The sequence below is a fragment of the Myodes glareolus genome, chromosome 21 (assembly GCF_982192425.1).
Source record: "Myodes glareolus chromosome 21, mMyoGla1.1, whole genome shotgun sequence".
NCBI lineage: Eukaryota > Metazoa > Chordata > Mammalia > Rodentia > Cricetidae > Myodes > Myodes glareolus.
Window position 1 is genome coordinate 31,916,443 of NC_142046.1, and position 22,524 is coordinate 31,938,966.

The 22,524-nt window shown below is 35.5% G+C and overlaps 1 protein-coding gene across 2 annotated transcripts in view; it reads left to right on the forward strand.

Moving 5' to 3' along the window:
- The window catches only part of Acvr2a (activin A receptor type 2A), a 75,549-nt gene that overhangs the window by 20,326 nt on the left and 32,699 nt on the right, over window positions 1–22,524 (forward strand). For both annotated transcript variants that reach the window (XM_085681177.2, XM_048425740.3), the window contains exon 2: window positions 22,142–22,349. In XM_085681177.2, the coding sequence (XP_085537303.1) occupies window positions 22,142–22,349 (208 nt within the window). The remainder of the gene's footprint in view (window positions 1–22,141; window positions 22,350–22,524) is intronic.

Consider the following 22,524-nt stretch of genomic DNA (forward strand, 5'->3'; position numbering starts at 1 on the left):
GCAGAAAGAATGAAAAACCAACCAAAGGCCAAAGTCAGGAGAATAGCAGCATTAGCAGGGGCTGGAGGAGAAGGAAGTGCTTGTGTAGAAGACCAAGGGGGGTCCAGTAATAAAAATGTCGTTTCATAAGAAATCTAGATAGAGGGGTTATTTGACAGTTTGAAATCAAGACAGTCTCAGAAAAATCACTGCTACTTTGTCAATTTATTTGTAACTTTAGTTTAATGATTTTAAACGTTGCACATTGTTGGTAGCTTCAGCAGGAGATGCTTCTATGGAGTAATGAAGACAAATACTATGTTGTAAGAGATGATTGTTATGTACATAAGGATAGATTCAGCTGTGGTCTGTCCTATTCAACATCTAAAAGAAAACTAGGTTAAAAATGTTTGCTTGAGGGATGCTCAAGAGGAAACTTACAGAAAAGATAAATTGAAGCCAGAAACTACCATCTTCACTATTCTTTAACTGTCAAATCTAAGCAATCACTAAATACTGTGGATTTGACCTTCTACTCTGATCAGTACCTGTTTCCAATCTTATCCTCAGTATTCTACCCTCACTTTCCTTGTCTGACCTTATCAGAACTTCTCTTTCTCTATTCAGCCTAAGAGGGGAAAGGAAGTTTGAGAAAAAGAAAGAAAGCCTGTCTTCCATTCTTTTTAGGAAAAATTGTGGAACTTGTAAAAACTGGGATCTATAAATGGACAAATCTGATTCTGATACATTCAACTTTTGTGATAATTTTTTCAAAATTATAATTACATTTTTTTCTCTCTTTCCTGTCTTCCCTCCAAACCCTCACATGTACCTAACACTCTTTATTGACTTCTTGTGGCCAACAAATGATGCTGGTCAAGCTTTCTCGTTTGGCTGACTATTGTATTTCCCCACAGGGACTATCCTTTTCTACCGTCGTTTCCTGTCAGTTACTTCTTCCTGTTTTGGTCCTTTAATGCTGCAAAAACCCAATGACATGTCTTCTGCCATGTACTTGATATTATTTCCATATTCTGTCCTTTGTATTTCTTGAGTTGCCTTCTCCCTCAGTTCTTCCTTAGTAAATTGTTAAGGGTTGTTTTCTTTGATGCAGTACATTTTGCTCATCCATTATTCTGTGTCATTGATGTTTTTCTATTTTTCTCTTTATATGACATCTGTAGGAATTATTACTGATTTATCTCTGTACCTTTGGTACCTGGTTTAATGCCAGTGAGTTTGTGTTTGGTTTATGTTCATTGTATTATGAAAAAAATAATACATGGAGGTTGTGGTATTTGGCTGGACCTGGGAGAAGTCATTAGATTTCTCCGTAGAACATTCTATGCAAAATAGGCAGCATATGTAAGAGCTTTTAGATAGTGTGTGTGACAGTATAAACAGTACGCTGAATACTCTTTTTGGATAGGTGAGTAGAACTTAGAATGGGAAGATGGGTTGGTGAAGTAATTTGAGTACAAATTAGTGGAATCTTCATTCTTAAAAGTTTTTTTTCGTACTGTTGCAATGGGCATCTAGCCCTTATGGATTGCTACTCTGGGGAGTAATACTTAACTTTTGAATTTTTGAGGAAAGGTTTGGTAATTTTGGGAAGTATCCAAAATGTAGACAGTCCTGTTCTTTTGTGAAATGCTTTAATGCTTTCTAGTTTGTTTTACTTTTTTTTCTAAAGATTATAAGACCTATTTTGACTACGTAAGTTCTCATGTCATTGCTTTTCTAATCCTTAAAAAAAGTTTTCAGGGTCTTTCTGAATATAATTATTTAATTTGGTATTTTTATGTTCTTTTTCTTTAATATTTGAACACACTAATATTCACATATTTTTATCCCCCTTAGAGAAATTTCTAAAGTTGCTATCTTTTGGGTTGGTGATTGGATGTCCAGAATGACTTGAGGAAATCTTTAAATTTTCATATTTTGCTCTTCATGTGTTCCCCTGGGTAATTGTAAAAAAATGTTAAAGTTGATTTTGTATCATTATGCAGGAAAGTAACAATTCATCCTTACTTTTTCTTTTTTTCTAAAGGTAGAATCCAATTTATGATTTGTAAAGGCCCTCCCTGTTATATGTGGGTATATTAAAACGCGGTATTTTGGATTTGTAGGAGGAAATCCAGGGATTGAATGTATTCGGGGAACTATGAAACAAGATTAGGCGAAAGCAGGGAATGGTGTATGAAATTAAGAGCTGTTCAAAAGAGATATATTGCTTCTTATGTCACTGTAAAGAAAACAGAAAGCTTGAGTCTGCTATTCTCTAATTGTAGAGAGAATTCTGTATATAAATCAACAATAAATGTTACAGTATAGTTTATAGTTAAATGATGAATTGCATGAGAAGGCAGCTGAGTACTAACTGAGTAAGTAGGACAATGGAAAATCAAGAGGCAAGGTAGCTTGGGAAGCACTATAAAGAAAATGGGCTATCAGTGAACCTTGAAAAATGAGTAAAAATTCAGGGAGATGGGAAAGTGATTGTGGTTGTTTGAGGATATGGATAATAAGAATACAATGCTTGTGTAATAATGACTAGACCTAACATGGTAGACAAGGATGAAGAGGGTATGTCATTGCCTTGTTTTTTTTTTTTTTTTGTAAGAATAGTGGTCTTTGGGATAGGTAAGATGGTTAGTGGATGTAGGAGAGGAAGGATGTGGAGAGAGGCATGTGGAGTTGGAGATGTGAAGGAATATGAGATAGGTGAGTAAAAGTTTTCAGAGAAGGATCTGAGAGACTGAGATACTCAGACTAAAACCAACAAAAGCGTTAGAAAACTGTCTGACGGCGTAAAATGTCTTTTCCCATCAGAACTGCCTGTTGAAGAACATACTTATGTTTTGTAGTTTCAGGTTAACTGCTGACTTCTTTCTTCCTTTGATATTCTTCTTGGTCATCTTTCTTTGTTCATTGCTTAATAAAAATGTTACTTTTAATATAACTTTGCATATTTGCACCTCCTTGAATAAAGCATATCTTACCTGAAGTAGTTTAGCATACATTTTCATTTCTTCTTATTAGAGCGTCTTGAGACCCTGTTGTTGTGTAATTCCATGGGATCTCTGTTTCCTTTGTGTGCTACCCAGGCTGAAGTTGGCACTAAATATTGAATATTTATGCATTGTTTCTTCCAAGTTCCACCTGCAGGAGTTAGTGTGCAGGGACTCTGAGTCCATGAGTGTTTCGGTTTATTCACATGAGATCTAAGCCTATCTGCCTCTGCAGCCTATGCTATATTTTCTTGTAAGTTTATTTTCATAACAGATATGGCAATACTTCATGAAGGAAAAAAGTTATTTTACCTACCAGATAAGTTGATCATGTACTAATTCTTTTTTCCTGAGTCAGTGAAAACATGATCTAATGTGTGCATTCCACTACATCAATATCTAACTTAAAATATGCCCCACTTTAGTTTTGCATCTATCATAAAAATAAGTTATAAAGTATCTCTTCTGCATTAAACATAATATGTAAAGACAAATTAAAAGTCCAGACATGCCTCAGTATAAAAAAGTTCCATGCATTAATGAAAAGGTTTTCATTGAATCTTCTACATGTTGTGTATTTGATCTGAAGTCCTGGTATGATACGCTGTATCATGCTTCATGTTTTCCCAGTACTTCTCATTTCTTTTTCTGTCTGATAGCAACAGACTGCAGTCTTTTTCTTCAGATATTTTGGCTTATCACTGCCATTTCTACAAACCCAGCCAAATTATCATCACTTTATTTCTTGGCTTATACAATTACAGACATTACTGATTTTACCTCTTCTTTGAAAAGAGTGCTGCTCGATGAGCACGGTAGACGTTTGAGTTGACTACCATGGTCCCTAGGTCACTCAGTTGAGCTGCGCCTAGGTCAGATTTTCAGTGCATCCTTTCTAAAATTATAACGTTTTTTTCTTTAATCTTCTAATTTCCAGCATGTTAAGTGTATTCGGCACATAATAGTGATGGACATTCTGTTTATGAGCCATTCCGGTGGTTTTCCTTTTCTTTTGTTAAGTTAGACTTAACTGTTATCTTCCCTTGGTTTTAAAGTACAAGAGAGGTACTTTAAAATCCTGGGTAAGACCACTTGTGGGTAGGTGAGTAGCTTATATACCTTTGATTAGTGCATTTGCCACCTAATTTGTAAGTGCTTTGGAGATGTTTCCAGTAGCTTCATTTATTTTCAAAAGTATTCTTTCAAATGTTCATACTTATTACTGTGCTGAAACATTGTTTTGGAATTTTTATTATCAGATGATATGATTGATAGATGCTTTACTTTGGCATACAATCAGAGCTGTTTTGTTGTATGCAGCTTAATACTGTTCGTGGGAAAAGAGCTCACGTTTCTCTAAGTGAGATTAGAATTCTCTATAGAACAAATAGTCTGATTTTCCAAAATAAGTAACTGAGCCTGTATGCTTCACGTTTTGAATGATTGGGCAGATCGACTGGGGGAATCTGTTATAATGAGAGCTTTAGAATTTGGGAGTCTTTAGAGTGGAGTTTATACAGTATATAATGCAAGGAACAATGTGAACCATAAAATGCAATTTTATATCTTTTGGCAAGTATATTTAAAAATTTTTAAAAAGTAAAATTAATTGTAACTGTGTACATTACTCAGCACAGTATATACAAATATCATTTTATCTTATGATAAATGTGAAAATTATTTGTGAATATCTTTGTATTGTCTTTGAAATTCAGACTTTGCGTTACATTTCAATTTATACTGTTCACATTTCTAAAGCTTAGTAACTGCAGAAGGCTAGCCACACTACATACTACTGGGAAACTCAAGTGTAAGCATTTAACAAAACGGTGGTGATGTCAGAAAATTAGTGAAGGTGTGAGAGGAACAAATGTGAATCTTTGACAGGCCTGTTAATGGTTTTCTCTGTGAAAGAATATGTCAATTGTTTTTTGTATTTTTTTTTTTTAATTTTGCTGGGGGTGGGGATCAGATACTCCTGTGAAAGTAAGCTTTGGTAGATTGTGGGCAAATTATCCCTAAGTAGAGCAGCAGGGGTTTGGAAGTGTGAAACAGAAAGGGCAGAGCAGATACTCACGGTATCCCATAAGATCAGAACAGTTGGATGCCATTTCAAGAAAACCATCTTTCACAACCGAGGGCTTCTTAGCCTAGGCTGTGTGTTGTTACTTATGGAGTAGAGGGGTGGTTATTACAGTGACATCCAGGACAAACCACTAACATCAGATAAAATTGATTGCAAAAGCATAATGTGGGTGGTAGGGAAGAAGGGAGGATGATTTACTTTAATACAGGAGAGAGGAAGAGTCTGAGGTAAATGATTGATTTTTATGAAGTGAAAACTGAACAAAGTTCTTTGTGACCTAAGAGCAGATGAAAGATCATGCAGGATGCTGTATTAAAATTTATTGCTTAGGCAGTGAATTAGAGGCCCTAATGATAGGTACATTGGCCATTGTATAACTGTGGTAAAAGACTCAGCTCTCTACCTTAGTCCTGTACCAACCACTTAACTTTGTATTCCTTTGCAAGTTAACAACCAGTGAAGCTTTAGGCTTTTTCACCCATAAAATTTGCAGAAATAGCCGGGCGGTGGTGGCACACGCCTTTAATCCCTGCACTTGGAAGGCAGAGACAGGTGGATCTCTGTGAGTTCGAGGCCAGCCTGGTCTATAGAGCGAGTTCCAGGACAGGCTCTAAAGTTACACAGAGAAATTTGTCTAGACAAACCAAACCAAAACAAAATAAAAGCAAATAAGTAGCAGCAGCAGCAGCAACAACAACAAACCCTGCAGAAATACTACCTTCTTCACAGAATTATATGGATCAAATAGAAAAAGCATGTGCAGTTTACTAGTGTGGCACATTTCTGGTTGATTCTTAGTTTCTGATATGGGGTGGGAAGTATGCTTAGCTCAGTAAAACTTCTTGAGTTGTGCTTGGTGAAAACTTCCTTATACATATTGTGTCAGGGGAAGAGAAAACTTGCTAAATTTCAGTTATGAATGGAGTTGATAATGAAGAGGAGGTCTGAGATTGAGCCTCAGCTACTCTCTAAGATGACCTCATCTCTCTGTCTTAGTTGGAATTGTCTTTCAAACTGTTATTTGAGGACCTTTCAGCATCAGAATCATCATGGGTACTGGTTCAAAAAGTGTAGATTCTTAAGTTCTGTTCCAGACCTCCCAAATCAGTTGCTTATGATAGAGCAAAGGAAGTTTTGGTTTACACTCATGCACAACTGTTATATATAGAATGCCCATTTGGAGAACTACAGACAGGATGACTATAAGATTTGAGCTCATTCAAGAATGCATCTGTTCAGAGAAGTGCCATAGGAATACTATCTCTTTCCATGTACTCTATATAATTGTGAAGATCAAATGAGATGTTTCTTAGTTTGTAAAAATTGGATTTAGTGAACAGATATTTAAATTTTAGATTCTGTTAATCTAAATGGCAGTGATTCCTGTCTGTGATTTCTGTAGTAAGTAGTCTTGTTGGATTGTAGTTTTCATCAAGTAGCTTTTGATGCCAGATTTTCTCTCCTTTGTCCCCATTAATTTTTAATCTTTTATTAGCTCAGGAGGTAAGTGGGATTCTAGACATTCAAATCAAAGGAGTCTGGTTGTCCTCCATATCCATGAGTTTCACCTCTCTGTTTTCAGCCAACACTGAACTAAAGAGTACTTTTTTTATATATGTATCTATTTTTACTGATCGTTTGAACAACCCATTATATGATTGTTTGCATATATTACATTATGTTTACCTTTATATTTTATTTATGTCTTATTTGATATGAGTAATCTAGAGACAAATTGTAGTTTACAGGAGATGTGTATTGATTATATATAAAAACTGTATTATTTTCTGTTTTTATAAGCCACCTGAGCTTCTGTGGACTTAGATATTCTTCACAGGGGGATGTTCTGGAAGCATTCACACAGAGATACTGAGGACTATATACAATTTTAAAAGGAGGATTGTTATCTGTTTTAATTTTTAAATTGAGAGGTTTACAGCTTCTCAGTCTGATGGACCTCCCCCTACAATCTGTTATTCTTGTTTAGATAGTTTACTCAAGAATTATCTACAATCTACCCTTCGATTACCATTTTTTATTATTATTTAAGTGCTTAAACCCTCAACGTATGAAAGCCTCAACTCAGAACAAACGCCACTCTGCATGAGTGCTTCTTCTGGTTGTGAAATATTTCCCATTTTTGTCCATTTTAGAGAGCAGATTGTTCTTGAACTTTTATTTTCTTGCATGAAAAATATTCTTTCTTGATTCCTGCACTTGATAGTAGAATCTTCTTTTTTCTATGCATGTAAAAAAGCTGTCATGAGATACACATACATATCTACAGCAAAACCCCTGCCTAAGGTTCAGAGAACGCCACAGAAGAGGGAGTTGAAATGTTTTTAAGAGGACTGGGGTGCTTGCTGCAAGATAGTGTATTCTGTCTATGACAGGGAGTTGTATCCATGAAATCTTAACAATATGGTCACCTAAACATGACCCAAACAGTGACAACACCATGAGTGGGGGAAATGTCATAAAGCTCCATCTCTAGATGAAGAGACACAATTAATGACGACCAATTATTCTTCTCTGGGGACTCCTACCTCCATTGAGTATCCAAACCCAAGTCATCATTCCTATACATATATACATTTAAGCAACACTAAAGGGATTGAGCAGTTTGTTTGTAACAATATGTAATAATAATAAATCAAAAGGTCCTGAGAGGGAGGGAGTATGGGAAGAATTGAGGAGGAAAGTGTGGGGTAGATAATGATGTAAATACTGTACTCAAGTGTGAAATTCTAAAAAAGAAAAAAAGATATTAAAGATCAACTTTTTAGAAGCAGCTGACCCCTTAGAAAAGGTCCCCCTCTCCCCTTCTCCCCTCACCCTTCTCTTTTTATGTTAGTTTGAGGGTCCAGGAAATGTATGATATAGTTATTAGAGAAATGGTTAAGGTTATATAGTGAAATAGAGAAGCAGAAACAGAAGTGACAGGCAATTATCTGACATTTCTGCTGAGTGAAAGTGTTGAGTTTTGTGTGCTTGGCATTGTTCTTCCTGGTGGAACATCTTCAACAACGTTCGTGTTCCTGTCTTAGGCTTGTCTTTCTTTATTTCTGTGCACAGGTCTTGGGTTTTTTTTTTTTTTTTTGTCTTTTTTCCTGTATCTCATTAAACAGTCTACTGCTCATTACTTCTGCTCCTCAGTTTATTGGTCCTGCCTCCCCCTTTTACTATAGACACTATATAATTTGAAAATGAATGAAGTAGCTTATAAAAAATTAAATACTTAGGTGCCAAAGTTATCAAAAAGCTTTAATACTTGATTTTAATATTACCCATTCTATTTGTACCAGTGCTCTTGCTATTTCTTAGATAGATATTTCTCCTAAAGCCTCTTCTGAGGGCTTAGGTACATACCATAACTTATTTATTTATATTTAGAGATGCAAACATTGGAGATTTAGCTTTATACTCTATGGCACCTAGGAGCACAGTTCTCATGAGCCTGTGTCCTTGTTATCTGACCCAGTGAGGCTGGTATAGTTATAGATAACACATTCTTGTTGGGTCCAAACTTGTATTTCAGTTGTTCCCTCTTTTTAATTTGTCTTTAAAAGACAGATTTGGAGCTAGAAATATGACTTAGTGAAATGCTTGTCATGCAAGCATGAAGACCTGTATTTGGATCTCCAGCAACCACAGCATCTAAAAGGCTGGGTGTGGTGACACACATCTATAACCCCAGCCTTGTCAAAACAGAGACACGAAATCCTTGACGCTCTCTGTGTGGCCAACCTACCTAACTGAATCTTTGAGTTCTAGGTTCAGGGAGAGACCCAGTCTCAAGTCATATAGTGGAGAATGATTGATTCAGAACCCCGACTTCCACACAAGGGTGTAGACATTTCCACTCAAGCACACGTGCATACATACCACGCATTCACAAAATGCAAAATGAGTGAACTAATGAATGAATAAATGCATGAAAAGAAAAACTGTTCTTTATTGGAAATTGATGCAGATGGTGTTTAAGTGATAAGAGGGTGTGTGAATTCCACTAGGAATTGCTTTTTAGATTTAGTAGAAAGCCAAGGGTTAGAATTACTGACCCCTGACTCACCCACCAGCCAGCTGCTTAACTGAGAATGACTGATGGCTACAGTTGTTTCCATGTCCTTTCAACTTCATTTTGTCTCCACTCCTTTTCTTCTTTGCTCTTCCCTTCTCTTGAGTGTGCAGGTCCACCATTGAGTATGAAAAGGGACTGTTGTTATTAAAGCTCCTATCTCTTGATCCCAGGTTTCTCTGCTCAGGGATAGATCTGAACCAGGTGATCCTCACTTAGATTCTGGCATTCTCAGTAATTTTTAACTTGTAAGAAAGCATCTTATCATTGGACCTTCTTCCAGTATTATTATCTCAGAAGTTTACCTCATGTTTAAATGTTTCATAAGTCCTGTAATTATTAATTCTGGTTTGTTGAATTAATTTTAGTTCCTTGAATCTTTGTTTCCAAGAGCACTGAATGCAAAGGTTTGTATGGAGAACGTAGGACGGTATTTAAGATATGCTAGCAAAGTCCCAGTGTTTTTTTTTTTTTTTAATAAGACATTTTATTTAAAACACGGGCAAACATTTTTATTAAGATAGCGCTTATATTAATATTGGAAAGGTACAGTAAAGCTTAGCCTGGCCTGCTGGAAGCCATGTATCATTTTGTCAATCTTGTATTATCAAATTTAAAAGTGAATAATTTAGCCTTCCTTTCTTCTGTGATTCCACATTATCACGTTCCTGGATTCAAAAAGCTTTTCATGATCTCAGCTTAGTAAACACAATTTTTCTGGCTTCTACTTTATCTAGGTTTCTTGATGAAGAATTGATTGACTGGGGTAAAGTGGGAGCTGAAGGAGGATGTATATATCTTATAGTCTAAGAACAGACAACACTTTTAAATTCAGTTAAGACTTCCTTAACCATAACAACAGCAGCAGCAGCAACAAAGGAATTTGCTTAGATTTTCTAATCGTATTGCTTATGACTTAAATTATTGATGGCTTGACTTTATTCTTTTTGAGGAAGAAGGGAGCTTCTGTTAGAAATTCTTCTTTGACAGCCTTAGGTAGTATGTTTTACTGACTGAGCACTAGCATGGACAGGTGGTTTATGGTGAGCATGAGTGTCTGTTTAGTGTCTTTATAGAGGCTTATTCTGTTATAGCCCTATAACTAATTCCAGCAAGAAGTCAGTGTGGCCGCTGGCTAAACAGGCAACAGTGACAAGTAACCGTGTTTCATGTGCTAGGGTGGGAAATGTCCCTTAACTTTTACATAGCTTATTGATTTTCTAAGTAGTGTTCAAGATAAAATCCTACTTTTCTGTAGACATCCTACATGACATCTCTTTAGTAAAATGCATTAATAAGGATGCACGCAGGCTCTTCATTTCTTGTTCATCATTCCTGCCTTGTTAGCCACTTTACATGAAAAATTAGAAAAGACTTCAGTGGATCTTCAGAAGAATCAAGTATTTTTTGAGTTATTTCCTTGTTTATATTAATGTGTCTGTGTGTGTGCGTACACACACGTGCCTGTGTGTAAAGGCCAGAGGTTGGATGTCTACCTCAATTACTCTCCAACTTAATTTTGAGACAGGGTCTCTTGCTGATTGTCTGGACTGGCTGGCCAGTGAGTCCTAGCAATCAGGTCCTCATGCTTGGGTGACAAATACTATGGACTGGGTTAACTCTCCATACTTACTTTGTGAGTTTACTTCTACTTCCTGTGCCCTGTTTTGAAAATTAAGCTTCTCATTATTTCTTTTTCCCAGGTTTGAGGTTAAGATGTTTTGAAATTATGTTCTTTTTCAGTCTTTCTGTTTAATGCCAAATATCAAAGTGCCTGGCACATACTAACCAATTCTGTATTCAGCTTGATGGCAGACAGTGCTCTGTGTGAAAGATGCAGTGTCCTTTAAACTTCCATGTAGCGTACCCTCATAATTGACTTACTTGGATGTTCTTGGCAATGATGGAAAGCCTAGATGTGGAGGGAAAACACAGCTGGATGGAAGTCATTTCTTAAGTGTGAGAAGATGAAGGCCAAATACCGGTCCTTTTAAACTTTTCTTTATTGTGTATTAAAATGTCTATAACCTTTTTCATTCTTCTAAGTCATCTTGGAGGAAACATTATAATGGATTTCTTGGTATTGAGTAGTTTAGGATTTGAACTTAGGTCAGTTAGCATCTCCCATCTTGGTTGTTTTTTAAATTAGTCTATATTATACATAACAATAGGTTCTGTTACACAATTTCTGCATCTGGTGCTTTACTGCCATTTCCTGTTCCTCCTTTTCTTTATCAGCCCTGTGGAGAGTAGTTTGGAGATGAGTTAAATGATGAGCTCCTGTACAAGTTTTACCATACAAGCCCACACTTCTTTGTAATAGTTCTGTTTCTAGTAAAGTGAATTAAGGAATAAGAAAGAAATAAGCAAGTTGTAAACGTGCCTGGTCAAAGGATATCTGTTTCAAGCTCTACAACTTTGTGTTATAGCATTTTAAGAGAGTAGCTTTTCAAATCTTGGTCTTTGTCGAAGCCACATTTACTTGGTGTTGTCTGTGGGGAGAAGTTGCTCTACTTATACTATGTTATCTGTGCTGTGCTCAACCAGCTTTTCTTCTGCCCCAGCCCCCGAAGGTCCTGGTTTTACTTTGGTATTGTCAGGAATTTACATAAAGAACTGTTGAATAATCAGTGATTAGATGTGGGCTTCTAAGTGCCTGTGTTTGTCATAAAATGTGTATGTTTGTGTGTAGCATCTAGTGCCACAACATACAGTGTTTATATTTTAAGCATGTTCTGTATTTTTAAAAAATTGATACTATATACATATTACTTGCAAGATCTTGTAATATTTTGTTAAACCGATAGTAAGTGCTAAGTATGAAAATTACACACACAGCAAACAAAACAAACAAAATCCCAAAAAGTTCTGGGAAGCATGCCAGAAAATGTTTGTGTTTTCCTTAGAAGTGATTGTTTGGCGATAGAAAGGTGCTTAGTTGAGAGAGAGAGAGAGAGAGAGAGAGAGAGAGAGAGAGAGAAGTCTTCAAATGTTGCATTACAACACATAAATAATATTTGAGAATTCATTCCCTTTAGTCATATATTTAACATATCTATAAGAAGTCTTTAGGGATAAAAATTTTGGGCAGTGGTTGGTCCTCTAAAGAACTTGCAAAAAAAAAAAAAACATGTCTAAAAGTTAATTGGAACCAAAGGCCATACATCTCAATGAACTTCTGTCTATTGAGAACAGCCTTTACAACAGTGAACTAAAAAAGCTCTCAGCAGCCAAGTATGGAAGGTGCGTTAACATAGAAAACAGGATACTAAAAGATCTATACTATGTTTATAATTGTATGAAAACAAGTCTGGGAAAGAGCTTCCTAATTGGACATAAGGCCGGTTCAACAGGAGGAAATTCATGCCTGGTATATAGACATTTACTGACTGGGCCAGCCAAGTCCTGATTCTTGAGGAGAATCTATAACCTGCACTTTGATCAAGTGCGGAAGAGCTCCTGGAACAAAAATGTAAACTAAACCTTTAGATTCCCCCTGCTCCCCTCTGTCTCCTTTTCCTTACTCCTCTCAACTCTTTCCCCGCTCCCTCTCCCTCCTCCTGTCCCTTTCTTCCTGCATCCCACCATCATCTTCCTTCTTTTCCCCATCTCAGCCTTCTTTCAGATAAAGTCTCACTATGAAACCCATGTTTGCCTTAACTTTCAAGTCCCCAGCTAACAAGTTTGTAATGTCATGCCAGGGCTTTTAGTTACTCAGTGTTTTGACCACTAGACATTTTGTTGCTTGAAAATTAAAGAAATATAGTTTTAAAGGTAGAAAAAGTTGTTGATGATTCTATCTATCTATCCATCCACCTACCCACCCACCCATCCATCTGTCATCTATACATGCATTTATATTTTACTGTGTATGGATATTTTGCTCAGGTCTATGTTTGTGAACCACCACATTTGTGCCTTGAGTTCAAAAAAGGCAGAAGAGTATGTTGGATCCCCTGAAACTAGAGTTTCAGATGGTTGTGAGTCGCCATTTGGGTGCTGGAAACGGAACCCAGGTCCTCTGCTAGAGCACTAAGTGCTCTTAACTGCTGAGCCATCAGCCTCTCAGTTGCAGTTTTAAGCTGATAGATAGTAAGTACTTTGAGGGAAGTGTTCACTTGTACCTTTTGTGTTCCCTGCCTACATTGGTCCTTAGGGTGGTGCTGCATGTTACCTTCACAGGCAGAAGCGCTTCCTCTCAAGATCACGCACAGTCATCTTGACTCCACCTTCATTCTCATCCTCACTCTTGCTTGTCCCTGTCTCTCACTTTCACCATCATTGTCGCTCTGCCTTACCTTTCTGTCTCTGTCATGTTCACCTTCATCCCCACTTTCACTCATTCCCTCCCTCCCTCCCTCCCTCCCTCCCTCCCTCCCTCCCTCCCTCCCTCCCTCCCTCCCTCCCTTCCCTCCCTCCCTTCCTGTCTTTCTTCCATTCTTCCAGAGGCTTGATGAGTTTAACAACAACAGCACAAAGATCTACATCTTCCAAGGAAGTAAAACATCAAAAAGGCTCTGTTATGATTCTGAGAATTTATTCTTCATCTCTTTTATGCACAATTTTCACCATTGTGCATTTTAAAAATAGTTTATGAGTTTTAATCTGAATATTGTGTGTAGAACACAAGTCCGTTCCCCAAAGATGAACATCTCATATTAGAACTCTCCTTTTAGAGACTTGATAAAACTTGATTAGCTAGCTCTTTGATATAAATCATCCTTTGAAAGATTGTCAAAGAACTGTAGATTCTCGTGACCTGACTTAGGGCTTTATAGATAGAATCCCCCAGGTATACATTTATAAGCTAAAACAGTTTCCTGTTGTGTCTTATCTTTAAAGCTATGTTTTATGCTGGACAGTGAGACTAAGCCATGAAGGTTTAACAGAGAAGCAGGGAAGTTTGGAAACAAGCATTGTCATCTTAGAAGTACAAGACAAACATTTAGATGCAGACAGTACCTAATACAATAAGTCAAACCTTTGGTTTCTTACTTTGCTATGTTACAGAACTGAGGAGAGCAGAGGCTTGGCCTCTGTGTTATGTGTCAGTCCTTTCAAGGCCTGTGACATTTTGTCAGTGTGGACTTAAGAGACCCGTAGTTTTTCATGGGATTAGTTTACTGTGGCTCTTGAAGGTTCCCCCACCTCTATTTCAGTGCAGCTTAGTCATTGTTTTTTGATGCATCTTTAAAACACCACTCTTTTAAAAAGATTAAAATCTTCCTGAGAGGCTCAGGCTGGTCTTGAACTTCCAGTTTTCCTGTCTTAGCCTCTGGAGTGTTGAGATTGCAGAAACGTACCTACTTTCTCACCTGTGTTTTCTCTATTTATTTGTGATGATACATCTGGACTTTGGAGCATTTTGGATTCAGACTTGTAGTTATGAAGATCACACTCACTGTTCATAGAACAGTTAAGCTCTTCGCGTTATGTGGACAGATAGCTCCTTCCATTGAAAGAACTTTTTAATGACAATGTTAAATGGGATTTTTAAAGTGTTGTTCACCAAACAACAACACAAATGAAAGTGAAAATTACCCTGGTGAAGTAGCTGCTGTATCATTCTGGAATGTAAAGCTAAATCAACAAATTTAGTATACATTGAATAGAATTAGGTAAACAGATTTGTATATCTATTTTCTTTTTTATATATAAGTCCCCAGAGATGGACTTTAGGTTGTCAGCCTTGGTGATAAGAACATTTACCCATTGGGCCATCTCGCTAGCCCTGTCTCTTTTACGTTTGTCAAAAAATTTAAAAATATTTTTGGGAAAAATTAAGGATACTTTATATTGAACATTAGTATTCTGTTTATTTATGATAGCTTTTTAATTATTTAGGTGTATGAATACTTTACCTGCATGTTTATATGTGAACTATGTACTTGCATGATGTCTAAGGAGGTCAGAAGAAGGCATCGGAACCTCTGGGGAAGGAATTACATTTACTTGTTAGCAGCCATGCTGATGCTGGGAATTGAACCTGGATTCTCTGGAAGAGCAGTGGTGCTTTTAACTACTGAGCCTTCTCTTGTTCCTGCTTATGAAACCTTTTAAGTTTCTGGGTATGACAACGTAACAGTAACAGTGAAGGACAAAAAAATTCTGCTTGAAATAACACACACACACACACACACACACTCAAACACAAGGTCTCCTAATGTGTTGAACATCTTAAAATCGTTCATTTGTATAGTATTGCACAGAATATTTTGATATTATTTGATTTTTTAATTTGTACAGTAAGATTGTTTGAATGAAAAGGCTTCAGTTTCTTCAGTCTGTCTTCCTTAGCCGATTCTCTTGAGTTCTGGTCCATCCCCAGAGTGCCAGGAACAGTGAAAGGGAAATAGAGATTGCTTCTCAAATTATTATATTTTAAACATCATTGACTTTTTCTGGTAGATTAAATTGCCTATGGGAGACACAACATGTCACATGTCTTGAAGTATGTGCACATTGTAGAATGGCTAAGACACATTAATTTACATATGTATTCCTGCACAGACTTAACTTGTAACCCCCAGTGCCATATATAACTGGCTAAAATCAGTGGCTGTCTCTGGGAGGGGTAGGCCTGTAGCTCAGTAGCATAGGTCCAGCTCTAGCATATGTGTTTTTTTTTTGCATTTTAAAAACTTGTTCATAACTTCAGAAAGTATTATTTGTCTGGGAATGAACTTCAGATTTTTAAGTTGACTAACATTTTTTTTTTTAGAGTTGTTTCAAACATAGGAAAATTTTGATAGAATGAGTTTGGTTACAGTCCTTTTAATTTAGAAAAAATATAGCATGCAATTTATAATCACAAATGACATTTTATTTCCAACCTCACCTGTTTGGTACTTGATAGATTTTATTCAGTTGTTGCATTATATTTTGCTTTTTATCACTCACTAAGTCATGTATGTTGGAGGGCAGGTAAGATGGGTAGTCTTATACCAAGCATGTTTTTGAAGAGTACATTTGTATTATTTTTACTCAGAACTTCTGGCCATACAGCTCTATAAAATGGTTAAATATTTTTTCATATTGAGATTAACACATTTTAACTAATTAATACTTCACAAAAGCCAAAGCTTACCAAATAGAAACTGTTGAAAATAAAATTAAAGAATCATGAAACAAATAATTACTCAATTTCATATTAAGTGATATCTAGATATTATGTAGGCATCTACATACCTTTGTGTAATAGTTCACCAAAGTTGATTTTCATGTATTATGCTAGATACGAGTTTTTAGTCATGAATGAATATTTTTGCCAGCACACACACACACACACACACACACACACAAAATCTCAGAAAACAAAAGACAAAATTGGCAGTTTGTTAGAAGACACATCAGCCATCACCATTTTTTATTGCCTTTCTAAATGAAAATGTGCCATTTCAGCAGTGTAGCTTTCCCAGTCATGATTGTTTATGTCATTTTTATAAATTAATTTTTCTTTGAAAAAAGTTGTGTACATTTAACACTTACAGCATATTTTCAAATAATATACACGTTATAAAATGGGTAAGTCATGTTAATTTACATGCATTACTTCATAGATTTAAAATCTAAATTTCAGTAACATCCTGACATGGAAAAGGATACATGCACACATGCATACATGCTTGAATGCACATGTGCACACACAGACTGACCAGAATCTGCAAACAGGGCCAGGGAAAATAGCTCATTGGCATGTGCTATGCCTTAGATTTGTTCCTCAGAACTGTAAAAACACAAAAATAGTAAGAGTAAAAGATACTAGCGTGTGATACTTTTTGACAGTTTTTGTATTTGAAAGTTTTTATAGTAAATATTATTAAATCATACAAATAAGTCAACAGATATTAATTATTTTACATTGGATCAGTGAACACTTGAGAAAACGAATAAGTACTGATGATCAGATTTTTAGGGTTTTGCAATTTATACTAGAAGAAAATTTGAAAATAGATACATATATAAGATTTAGCCTGCAAAGTTTCCTGAAATAGCTGGCCTTTTAGGAACTGCTAAATTGACCATGGGGAGGGAAGGGATTCTTTAAATGTATAGTTACTTACATAGAGTATATAATCCCTTCAGCAATTATTATTGTAAAAGCTACCTTTCCTCATTGCATTGCTTTGTTCATTTATTAAAAGTGGTCTGGTTTGCTTGGATCTATTTCTGGCTTTTTGTCTGCATCACACATGTCTGGAGTCTTTCTGTACTATCTATCACACTGTCCTGATGTTTTTAGCTGCGTTGTAAACCTTAACATTAGAAAAGTGATGAGTGACTTCTCTCCAGTTTTATTTTTTAAAAAACTACTTTCTAATAACCTGGTTTATGTCTACAGATAGGTTTGTGGAGATTTTGATTGAATTTAAGTAAAGCTGTACATAACATAAATTTAGGGAGAACTGTCATCTTTGTTATGCTGAACTTCTAGTATATGAAAATTGGATGCCTTTGCAAATGTTTGGATCTCTTATTCCGTTAGCATTTAACAATTTTACAACACTTGTGTTTTGTTAGATTATGTTAATTTCTAAATATTTTATTTTCTTTACATAAAATGTATTTCGTCTTGAATTTTTTAGACTTCTAATTCATTTTGCTCATTGTTAGTATATAGAAGAGCAACTGATTTTGTTCTTATCTTGTCATTTATTAATTTAGCAGATTTCCTTTTATTTAAAATTCTTGGTAATTTTTAGAAATGTAATATCATCTCAAAGTACAGTTTTATTTTTCTCTTCTCAGTATTATGCCCATAATATCTGTCTCTTGTTTTGTATAAGAAATCAGACCATTCAGTCTATCTTAAGTAAATGATTAAGAGGAGTGTGGTAGATGACCTGGCTTTGTCTCTTATCTTAGCCTGAAGTCTTGTTCATTATTTATGACCATTAAATATGATGTCATTGGTGGGCTTTTGGTAGGCCCTCTTTATAACGTTGAGGAAGTTTTTTTCTATTCCTAGTATGCAGCTTATTTTTATTATAAATGGGCGTTAAATTTTGTCTGGTGTTTCATCTGCTTTGGTGTATGTGGTCATCTTATTTTTCATTTTTCTTTCCTTTGTTTGGTAGACTGCATTGAGTTAAGTTTGAACACTGAACTAGCCTTGCATAGCTGAAGTAAGACTGTAGTGTCTTAGTTCTCTTTTTTCTTTTTTTAAAAAAATACTTTATCGAATTTAATTTATTAAAATTTTGTTGAGAATTTTTGCATTCAAATTAGTGAAAAGAAGGTCTGTTTTTCCTTTCCTGCTGTTACTTTTATCAGTATACTACAATTTCAAAATTGTATTGAAATTAATTAATTATTTAAAATTAATTTTAACTTTGAAATGAATGAGGAAGCACTGGATCTTTTTTTGTTGTATCTGGAGGAGATTGTGTATAAAATTTGTATTGGTATAAAAACTCAAATTCTATTTATCTGCCATCTTTTAGTTGAAATTTCCTTTCTCATGGAAATTTCAATGAATTTTTGATTCATTGTTCTGAGTGTTTTATGTCTCAGGAGTCCTGTTTATAGTTTGTTTTATTTTTTTTCCCTAGTGGTAAGAAAATGAAGCAGTTAGCGCTAGTCATCAATACAAGTACTCTATACAGAAGTAGTACATAAGTTACTCAGATAGTTGACTGTGACTAGAATTCCTGATTTACTATACTTAGACCGAATTATGGATCTGGAGAAAATTTGGACCCAGAATGAGCCTGCTTCATTTTATAGAAGTAGAAAGAGGTCGTGAAGGATTTGTTTGCTTGTTCAAAGTCATAGAAGAGGTTGTGGATTCAGGCTAGTCTTTAAGCTAGGGGTTGTTAAGATCATTAGATCTTCCCTGAGTATTTGCAGAAGAAAAAGAAAAGAAGCACATACTTGGTTATATAAATATATAGTATGCATGTGTGTATACATATGTGCAATATATGTATACATGTAAATATCCCCTAAATACATTGTTTAGCTATCTCTTTTATAGGACATAGAAAGTAACACTGAGTTACAAGAATGAGAGAAACAGGATTCAAGAATGTGCCTTACATGCAGACTTTTATGCCTACTTAATTTTTTGAAAGGATAGTTTTAAGTATTTAGAATTGTTTTGGTATAAAGGTTTAGTGTTTATGAAAGCTTTAGACTAGACTATAGCATCTGAACAATAATAGCATCTTTTCATAGAACTACACTTTCAAAGTCACAGTGTGAACTTTAGAGTGTAAGAACATATATTTAGATACATTTAGTTTATTTCTATAAGTATCATGTTATTTTATTTATTGTTTAGTTATGGAATGTATGAGACAGAGGCTTATTACAGACCAACTTTAGGACGAGTGAGGAAGATTGTCACAAGTTTCCTCATAGGCAATTTTTTTTACCTCTGAAAAAATAATTGATAATCTAGACCTAGAAAATTACACAGAAAATGTATTTAACTTTAAAAGATAAATTTTAGAACTACTTTAAAGTGATTAAAGTGATCATTAGTTTGTCTTTTGTCTATACTAGGAGGAACAAATATTTCCCCTTTCTTGTCGTTTCTTTTGTACTAAAATTCTCTTCAGAAAATCTTCAGACTCCCTCTCAGCAGAATACTTAAGGAAGCCTCTTTCATTGATTGGAAACCAAAGGTGTAGCCCATTTGTTACTAAGGCTACAAGCAATGTTTGTTTTGGTCATATTTAGTTTAAGATATTCCTGTGCTGCAGTGGGCTCTTCCTTTGAAGACTGAAAATAGTTACACAGTGCTCATTCATCTATATATTCATCCATTCATGCATCCATTCATCTATCTATCCTTCCATCTATTTATTGCCTGAGTTAAAAGGACAGAAATACATAGGACACTCAACTCTAGCAAATCAAAGGCAGATTAGCCAGCCTGTTGGAATAGTAATGGCAGTGCTTTCAGAGGGAGTTGCTGGTCACACAACCTGTGGGCCAGATGTATCCCAGAATGAATTTCTACATTTAAGTGTTTGGAGAAAATATGAAGGATAATATTTTTTGAGATGCAAAAATTGCAAAAAGTTTAGTTTTTAATTTGCATAAATAAAGTTTTATTGGAACACAAACTATGTTCATTCATTTACTGTCTATGGATACTTTTGTACTTCACAAGCAGAGTAGTTGCAACAGACCATATGGCCTGCAAAGACTAAAATACACACTGTCTGGACCTTTACATAAAAGTTTGCCATCCCTGTTTTAAGATAAGAGTGTGGGCAGTACATGCTTTTAGAATATTTTGTACAAGAGAAATTGGTTTGCTCATGTTTTGAAGAAGTTTCAGAAATGAAGTAGCTTAGAAAATGGCTGCTAATGTGTACAGATAAATAGTAGTAGCAGTCCTTGTATAGAATACAGATGACATAGTTGTCAGTATAGTTTGCAGTATGCCATCTTATGACAGCATTTCTGCACATAGACACTACAAACTCATAAGTACATCTCTCTTAGTAATTGTAGAACAGCTGTTCTCAAGACTTAGGCTCATAAAATTAAGGAACTTGTGTTAGTTTATTGTTGCTAGGACAGCAGTGACTTAAGAGACTTATGTTGGATCCCATTTTCATTGTCTCAGTCACTCGTGGGTTGGTTTCATTGCTATGGACCTGAGTACAGATGTGAACATCGTAACTGTCCAGTCAAACCCCTACCTCCTGGTGGACAGGAAATAGAGTGAGGACTGGGGAGAGAGGATATTGTACTTCAAGTGACCTACTTCCTACACCTAGGTCCCTGGGGAGCTTCTAAAAATACAATATTATAGAGATCCATTATGGGATTAACTCATTGATTAGGTCAGAAACCTCAATATCTAGTCACTTCTCAATAATGCCTCCGGTTGGGAACCAAATCGTCAACATATGAGTGTTTTGGACAACACTCATATTGTCCAACATACAACATATAAGTAGTTCATATGAGTAGTCATAACATAACTACTCCAGAGAATTTTTTGTTTTTGAATGTAGATTGTATGTTTTCCATGTTAGAAATGAAGATATTTTAAAATGGCAATTTGTTTAAAAATAGCAAGTGTTTTTTATCCTATGTTAGTAAAAGAAGAAATCTTTATGAAAAATGTTTTCTAAAGCAAAAAGAAAAGTGACATTTTTTGTAACTTTTGTTATTGGCTTAGAAGAAACAGTGGGATTCTTTATCTGTTTCTTCATTCAGATGCTGTTGTATGTTATCTTGGTTGTTGTATTATTTTTATCTAGCCATACACAGTTATGTAGTTAGAGAAGAGGAATAATTTATTTAGATGTTTGTATTTTTCCTTGATATAATACCAAAATTCGAGAAGTGTAGTCTCTTATTTTGGTGAGCTGCCTTTCACCTTTAATGGGTTTTTACAAATGAGTGCTTTTGTAACATCACATTAATTCTTTTTAGAAACTATTGATTCTCTGAATTATATGGATCTTCTGGATGTTGGTTCACTTCACTATTTAGAATTCAACAGCCATATTACCACTGACCTCACTATGACATTGTTATTCTAATGTAGTACAGGTACAGGTCTTCCACAACACCTGTTTTTACCAACAGATTAAAATTTTACCCTTGGTGATGCATATTAATGCAAATTGCTTTACTTAAGAGACTCACTTTTGAGAGCATGTCTGCCGGATTCCAAAGTCTGTATGGCCCTGCTTTGTTTTAGTTGAGGGAACTACAACCTCACTATACAGGAGAATTGTAAAAAAAAGTGTCTGTGAGAGGGTTGAAAACAAGTTTTGCTATTTTTTGTGTTTTTAAATTAAATGAAGCTGACATTGTCAAGAGAAATCTTGTAATATATGTGGCTCATTCAGTTGATTGTGGTTATTTTTATATTTAAAGTATGGGGATTAACCTAGCAACATAAGTGCAAAGTTCCAACACTAGGGGACTTGCAAGAGTTCTGTAAGCAGCTGCCCTATTCAGAGCATGGATATTAAGAGCTGTATAGTTACATTAAGATGTTCTGTTATCTTACAGGTGCTATACTCGGTAGATCAGAAACTCAGGAGTGTCTTTTCTTTAATGCTAACTGGGAAAGAGACAGAACCAATCAGACTGGTGTTGAGCCTTGTTATGGTGATAAAGATAAACGGCGACATTGTTTTGCTACCTGGAAGAATATTTCTGGTTCCATTGAAATAGTGAAGCAAGGTTGTTGGCTGGATGACATCAACTGCTATGACAGGTAAGAATGTGTGAATTTTTATGATGGAGCCCAGTGACTTTCCCATCTATCCCACCTTGAGAAAGGAGAGATCAATGCATGGATTTTTACTTACGTGTTTCTTGCTGTTTTAAAGATGAAATTACAAAGACTATGATAACATGAACCAATGACATCTTTCTTTCAAATTAATAAA